This window comes from Cyclospora cayetanensis, unplaced genomic scaffold, assembly GCF_002999335.1.
Source record: "Cyclospora cayetanensis isolate NF1_C8 unplaced genomic scaffold, CcayRef3 CcayRef3_contig_20, whole genome shotgun sequence".
Taxonomy (NCBI): Eukaryota; Apicomplexa; class Conoidasida; order Eucoccidiorida; family Eimeriidae; genus Cyclospora; species Cyclospora cayetanensis.
The window spans coordinates 2,162-8,011 of NW_020312148.1; the positions used below are offsets into that span (position 1 = coordinate 2,162).

Consider the following 5,850-nt stretch of genomic DNA (forward strand, 5'->3'; position numbering starts at 1 on the left):
GTTCTGTCCTACAGGCAGTACAATCACAGAGGAGGTAGCTGCCTTGGTGCTGCGGCGCTCGTTCCTGGTGTAGTCGAGCCTGATAGGGTGTTCAGTGATCACCATGGCCCTGAGCGCCTTCTAGTAGTGATTATAAGGTCTGCTCAGAATTGCTGGCACTCAAGTTGGTAGGAGAGAGATAAGGTCGTAGGTAGCCCTGAAGCCTATCAACAAAACCATTTCGGTTCTGATCCTGAAGGGCCCAGTATCGCCGGGCAGAAGAGCTCCCCCCGTTTTGCGCCTCCTTAGCGTCTGAATTAGCCAAACCTCAAAAGACTTTTAACTGCAACTTACTCGCTCATATCATGCATGACTGGACTCCATAGGGTAATGCTCCATCTAAGATCGCTATAAGGACACACTAGCGCTACACTCAATATACACTTGACAAGAAGTTATTGAGTGCTTGTCATGAGGACTTCCCATTTCGCTCCCCGAGTCCCTCAGTTGTACCTTTTTAAGGGGCCAAGTAGAACTAGGGTTGGCATTGGTACACTCTCTAAGCACTCCGACCAATCACAGCTAGCTACACATAGCACCTAGCTGACGCATGCACATTGAGCTAATTTTGTATCGAGCTACCGCTACACTGCAATAAAAATGACAATCGGACACCTTTATTAAAGCGTCGGTGCTTTACCATTTTACTGATTATGTGAAACTAAGTTTGTTGAAAGAGTTGAGGTCCTGCTTAGTGCCTTCTGTATAGACGCATTGTAGTCCAGGGGAGTTAGAGCAATTACCTAGCGTTTACGACCCGTTTACTGACAATGCTGACTTCCAAAAACATACTATTATAATCATAGTCCGAGGGAGAGGTAATTTTATTGGTTGTATGCCTGACCGCATAGCCGGGTTTCCCAAGGTAATGTTCTAGAACAGAGCATCAAGAGAAGCTGCATGCCGTAGAATACGTAGCGTTGCCGTAGCACTACATCTCTCTGCCTATTCTGACTGCCTTAGCAAGTACATGACAATCAGCAGCTCCATCTACCACAAGTAGGATTGAATTTCAGGAATAGGCAGAACGAACAACGACGCAGCCTTCATGTGGTCCCAACGCCTGTTGCCTGCAGTGACACCTCAAACACTGGCTCAAATGTCAAGGGAGAGTAAAATGGCCACCGCTACGTAGTTAACGAGTTCAACACTGTTGCTGTTAAAGCCATCTTCACCGCTGCGGGCAATTTTGGATAGTGGAAAGTAGAGTGGGGTGATAAACATCCTGAGCCTTAGGAGAGCAGGTCCTGAAGCGTCAGGTGTGCGAAATGTGGGCTTCCTTCCACTCTGCGCATATATGTTATGTTTTGCCTATCATGATTTTGTATGAGATTGCTTTGCTGTTCCCCGTTCAGTAGTTAGCAGCGCTCTCATGACAAAATGATAGCCAGTTCTCAAGGTGATGTCCCAATTCTGCTCAGTTTGCATGCCTGAACAGCCGTGTCCTTGCTGCGTGGAATCTAAAGGAGCTATCCCACTTAGCCAGACAAACTTAAATGAATATCTGGGTGAAACATGTGACTAATACCCCTAACACCGAATTCCACAAGGTTGTCCAAGCTATACATACTTCAGACTAAAGTGGCACACGCTAATTATTAGAAAGGAGCGGGGCCGCACAAGCGTAGTCTGGCCACCCAAATCGATATTAGGTTGCCCCTTGGAATCAAATGGCATGATGCCTTATTGCAATCGCTTGCTCATTGCCACTACTATCTAGCAAGTGAGCAAAGCTATTGTCTGTGGTCAGCACTGCCTGCTCCAGCCCACTCGCCGAAAGCACAAATCCAGAATCTTCAATCCCGTGCATAATAATGCCGACGACCGGAGAAATCATAAATCCGTACTGACCACCTGCAACAAAAATATAACAAAACAACGAACGCATACTGCAAGCCCTCCTGGAGGTGAGCTGATTGGCCTGCTGATGAACGGGGTTGGATACGAGTGTAAGAGAGGCAGTGATGGATAAACATACTCGCGTAGTACTTAGGTTGTCAACATCGATCTCAAATGCCCCTGTATCACAGCATCAATGTACAAATACGATACTGGTTCTTAAATCATGGAAGCGATATAGATAGGAACCCCATCTGTTCTCTCTAAGCTCTACGCATTAGAAAGAATTTTATCCCTCGGCTGTCATGCAGGGCAGCATGCAGGCGATGGAGTTCCTGCCTAAGTAAAAAAGGAGATAAACTCGATACCCTATTCATCCACCGCCCAACAGCCGGAGTAATTCTCGAAGCATAGTAATACTATGAGTCCCCCATTTTTCCCATCAAAGAAATACATAGATTCGTTGCAATCGCCTCGTGATTTGGGAACCGGCGTGTGGCTCTGTGGACAACCTTACGCGACGATTGTGGTCCGGACTGACGCACGATAGGCACAAACGTCTCGTTCCACACAGCAGTGCTTAGCCGCCAACTGCGGCAGTACACACGGCAAAGTGCACAAGCATTTGCGTATTCCCCACGTGCTCCATACATGCTTCCACAACAATACCCATCGGAGCTAATACGGTGGAATACACTTAGATACCGTACTCCAGCTCATGGCTTTTCAACGAGCATATTCAACTGCGAAGGCCCCTTTACACAAATCGAAGTCGTGCTGCAACGCAATCCAGGAAGGATATTCATACCTTTTGCTGACCTCCACTGTGCGGGATGTCCGGTTGTCAGTAAAAGACAAAAGAACAAGCAGCTCATAGCAGTGACCATGACTACGTAGCTGAGCTTCAGTAACATCCCGTAGGGGGCTTCCAGCATCGTTCTGATCGACCTGCAGTGCAAAGTTGTAGCAAGCCTACACCACAATAAGGCTCCAACCTGCAAAAACTTTCCGAGGCACATTGAGGCATTGAAATAAAGCAGAAAGTACACCATTTCACTGTTAATTTGCAATGCTTTCAACCAAGTTCATGAGTCACTCTTACAGTGACAGTAATGGGTAAAGCCATAAATTCCAGGGGTGTGTCGGTGTGGAATATGGAAAATTGCCGGATCGAAAGTCCCCCTCGGCGATGTACCTATGTACCAGCAGAGTGGCACACATACAGTGCAGATATCCGCTTATGCGGCATTGGCAGTTGACGAGCTAGCAAAGCAACGCGCCTATATTATACTAAAACAAAAGACTACAACCGCGAAAGCTGTTCACCAAAAGGTACAGGGCAAGCCTAGGGTTGAAGAACGATGTTTCCGTAATGTTCAAGACGCGAAATGAAATCTTCAAATTCCCCTTGTTGCCTGCACACATGGTGCGAAGTCAAAATAAGAATGCGGAACCTCTATCAGCTAATCACCCAAGGTTATGGAAGACTGCGGCAACTCGTTGTCGTACCACAATTTGTCTCGGCAGGCGAAGGACTTCTTGAGCCCCATCGGTAGCTTTTAAGTAGCAATGAATCATTTGATGGCCTAGCCATGTACGTGTGACTCGGCATATCTCTCCGGTATTCATGCGCAGTCTTCTCAGAGGTGCTGGGAGATGCGTGTCCCTCCTTCCTGCTTTGCGGAGAGCCTACAGAGCAGAGCCACCCACCGCATCATCACCCAGGGAAAGCCCTTGTCCTAGTCAAGCACGGTCAACTAATCACTTATCGCTGGTAAATATCTATCGTAGGTGCTCACAGTCCACTTCCGGGATGCCTTGGAGTAGTGGCTCTTGCAAAGGAGCCTTGCTAGGCCCTGCAGGATTTTGCTTGATGCCTTCGACCGTGGGTCGGTGAGGTGGAGATGACGTCAAAGTGCTTGAGTCGACGATGAATCCATTGGCAGACGAGCGCCGTTGCGAACTTGCATATTCCCTTAACCCGCAAAAAGGCAACGAAAACTCAAGTTAACTTATTCAACTCCAGTAAAAAACTGGATGCATAAATGCATGTATTACTTCACACTAAACGCTGTCTGTGTTAACATAGCCACATGAGAGTGTATTTAGGCTTGCGGCACATATATGTGCTAGCCAGACGCTATCTACATCAGCGGACATGATTCCGTGCACCTCAACTGATGTCCCAGCCGCACATATACTGGGGAGCCAAAAGTAGCGTTGTATGCTGTGCCAGGTTATAGCTATTTAGAATGCACATACATATCCCACTGGACGCACCACAGGGCTCCGCCTGCTTTTAAAAAAAGTACATCATTTGGAGTTACTGTAATGTAATTCCCAAAGAAAGTATATCGAGAAGCGTTGTGCACCTTACCCGCTGGAAACGACAAGCTTCTCAGTGAAGGCCAGAGCCCACTTCCTCTTCGCGGCAGAGGAGAATTTCTGGAATACAAGGCCTAGGATAAGTGAATTTAGAAGGACACCAGTCACCACGATTGGGGTCACCATGAAGCTTGACACACGACATGAAGGATACCTGCGCAAGAAAGGGGAAGCGGCATTCACTCGCTTAATCTACCAGATTATTTGTTCTGTGCCAACGCGCCGTCGAATTAAATATTAATGAGGTAAAATATAAAATTCCACAGGAAAATCGGAAACTTCCGTAGCCCATTCATTGTGCTACATGATCCGCAACCTTGCTCTATATAAGCATGAGGTGCAACTACACAAAAATCCCAGACACTAGTAACATCACGAAGCAAGAGATCCACATATGTAGAGTTATATGATCGTCGTACCTTGGACTACCATAGCCAATTGCGAACATTGTTTCGACGACGAAGAAGAAGTAGTCCCACTGCGAATTAGAAGCCCCTAGGCACTCCTCCGCCTTTCCTTCCGTAGCCAGAAACAGAATCACTGCAAACACAGGCAGCAGTCCACACATGCGTGCTTGTTGATGAATGCTTGTGTGGATCGCTGAGGAGATTATCACGTACACCGTTGCTCGTTCCCGTAATCAACTTTGGTTGTTACAGAGCAAAAACAGGGGCAGGTGGGATGCAGTGCACTATTCAAAGCTAAGTTATACTTCAATATACTAACTCGATAGGATTGCAGCGCAAATGACCACCGTGATGAACACGAGGGCAACCAGGGGCATCCATCGCAGCGAAAGGATTGCGTGAAACCTATCATTGATTAGAAACTCAACATAACCCCCTGACCGCCAAAACCGGTGCTCAAGGTTAAGGCCACCATCCTTTCTGACAAAGTCCCGTTGTACAGAGACTGTGTGTGTAGCTGGCGTCTCCTCATCTTCTGGAAATTCGACGTGGAACGAGCGAGTCCGCAGTGCAGATTCCCAATTCAGAAGGGTGGCCTGCTGAATCCCAATACCATCAGGAGGGCTGACCTTCATTGTAACTGGTGTTCCAAGTGGTTTTATTTAGCTCACAGCCCACAGCCGGTGCATTGGCCAATGTGGTGCATGCTCATGAGTAATACTAGGGAGGCCCTATTCACTTTCAACGTTGAACACCTTAAAATAGAGAAGTCAGGATGGTGTTGTCACAGCAAAGGACGGTCTTTACCATAGATTCTATCTCATGCAGGGGGGCCACAGGATGCTCAACGGTGTGTAATGAAGAGTGGTGGCCTTGAGAAGAAAAAAGAGAACACGGCCCAGGTGTGCGAAAACGGAAATCAAAGAAATAGTTTCGCGTCTGGTTTAAACTGAGAAATAAGGTCCAGAATACCACTGCAATCGAGATAAACAGCACGGTCAGCGTCTACCAGAACACGTAACTCCCAACACGTGCAGTATCGAAAGAAAGCCCCAAAAAAAGCCCGTAAAAGTGGGCACTATCAACCCTTTCCCACACATAAAACTTCCTCAAACTTTCTATTACTTGTCTTTACCTTCTTGTCGCCTGACTGTTAAGGAAAACTACAGGGCTATCGCTA

At 47.2% G+C, this 5,850-nt stretch overlaps 1 protein-coding gene across 1 annotated transcript; it reads right to left on the bottom strand.

Moving 5' to 3' along the window:
- Positions 1-1,705: 1,705 nt before the first annotated feature.
- Positions 1,706-5,305, bottom strand: LOC34621701. The gene is given in 7 exon segments (XM_026337752.1): positions 1,706-2,058; positions 2,396-2,469; positions 2,687-2,826; positions 2,981-3,073; positions 4,256-4,308; positions 4,684-4,803; positions 4,990-5,305. Coding segments are annotated over 7 exon segments (1,149 nt in total).
- Between the last annotated feature and the right edge of the window lie 545 nt (positions 5,306-5,850).